The sequence below is a fragment of the Polistes canadensis genome, unplaced genomic scaffold, assembly GCF_001313835.1.
Source record: "Polistes canadensis isolate GaletaPanama2010 unplaced genomic scaffold, ASM131383v1 scaffold_263, whole genome shotgun sequence".
NCBI classification, from domain to species: domain Eukaryota; kingdom Metazoa; phylum Arthropoda; class Insecta; order Hymenoptera; family Vespidae; genus Polistes; species Polistes canadensis.
In genome coordinates, this window is record NW_014569810.1 from 113,448 (window position 1) to 115,233 (window position 1,786).

General features: G+C 27.6%; 1 protein-coding gene across 3 annotated transcripts in view; it reads right to left on the bottom strand.

Annotated features, from left to right (window-relative positions):
* The window catches only part of LOC106790831 (acetylcholine receptor subunit alpha-like), a 208,324-nt gene that overhangs the window by 110,499 nt on the left and 96,039 nt on the right, over positions 1-1,786 (bottom strand). For all 3 annotated transcript variants that reach the window (XM_014756014.1, XM_014756013.1, XM_014756012.1), the window contains one exon: positions 1,205-1,314. In XM_014756014.1, coding sequence (XP_014611500.1) covers positions 1,205-1,314 — 110 coding nt within the window. The remainder of the gene's footprint in view (positions 1-1,204; positions 1,315-1,786) is intronic.

Consider the following 1,786-nt stretch of genomic DNA (forward strand, 5'->3'; position numbering starts at 1 on the left):
AATATATATTATATATATGTATATATATATATATATATGTATATGTATAATAAATATTCGCCGCAGCGCCCATGTTTCATGCGATATGAATAATAATCTAATCCGAGATAACTACGGGGGTTTATTTTTTCTTATAATATATATTTTTTTTTTTTCTTTCGAAAAGGGGGAGGGCTTCGTCTGGTTCTATTTTTTTTTTTTTTATTTCTCGTTGGCATTTCTTTTCTTTTTTTTTTCGAGCAAAAAACAAAAGAAATCCGAAAGGGCAAAAACCAATCACGCCCAATAAATGCAATAACGCATCTCGCATATTGTTTATCATTAGAAATTAAGTATATTATTTGTTATAAATATTTGTCTTATACAATTGGAATGAAAAATTGTTTCGAAAAAAAAAGATTTTTATTTTAATTAATAATAAATGTGAATAATATTTTTTTTTGTTGGAAACAAGTTTTGTACGATAGCGAGATGCGTTTCGATAAGAAGAAGAAAAAGAAAGAAAGAAAAAAAAGAGAAAAAAAAAAAGAAAGGTAAAAGCAAAGGAAAAAAGATATTTTGAAAGGAAAAAGAAAAAAAAAAAAAAGAGAGAAAAAAATAATCACAGCAGAGAAATTAATTTGATTTAAGGGATATACGTATAGATTTATACTTTACATATATATATGTATATAGATTAAAAACATGTGTTTTTTAATGCGTGTACGTGTGCGAGCGTGTAAAAAAATAGACTGTACTCAACTATATACTTCGAAATGCAATTATAATGCACGTAGGACGTTTATAACTTTTCTTTTTTTTCTTTTTGTTCTTGTTTCGTTATTCTTGTTGTTGTTGTTGTTGTTGTTGTTGTTCGTATTCTTCCGGTTATCGATCGCAACGTTCGTTTAAAAAATATTGTTTCACATTATTTTATAATTTTGTCGCCCTATGATTATTATTTTTCGTTGTATATAAGTTTTAAATAATATTATAATATGATTACGTGTGTGTTGGAAAAATTAGGTTGAAAATATTAAATATAGGAAGAAAAAAAAACAACGATGGTACGATCGATTTCCATATTATTTGGTAACATGCTATACCATTTTCTACTATATTATTATGTATATTATGTCAATGGGATTGTAACTATAATATATATATATGTAATCGATGATGAATTATTATGTTAACGCGTATATAACATAGTTTATTAACTCACTTGTTGTAGAGTACTATGTCGGGACGCCATATGTGATCCGAGGGTACGTGTAACATTTGAACCCCGCCATATTCCTTCGGCTCCCATCGTAGCTTGTAGTCGTACCATGACTTGAAACAACCAATACAACAAATATAAACATATTATTGGTCCACTCCGAAATAAATTACTCTTCTTCTTATATATATATATAATAATATATTTATTTTTTATTATTAATTTTTGTTTTTCACGTGAAATATTTTCATCTTCATTCTGTGTATATTAAGGGGTTACACGGGTTTGAGACTTTCAAACAAATTTTTTTTTTTTATTTTTTTTTTTTCAATTCTACATCTCATCTAGAATATTGTATTCAATTTTCAAGTCGATAGGAGTAGTAGTTTTAAAGATAGAGCCCTGGGAAGTTCCACTCTTTAATGGCTCTTATACCAGCACTCAAATCTTTAAACGCGTTTTTCTTAAAACGCTTTTTCTCAAAACGCTTTTTCTAAAGTCGGTTGTCAAGATTTCTCGAAAACTATTTAACCGATTTTGATGAAATTTGCTACACGTCTTCGTGATACTATTGACAAGGACTTG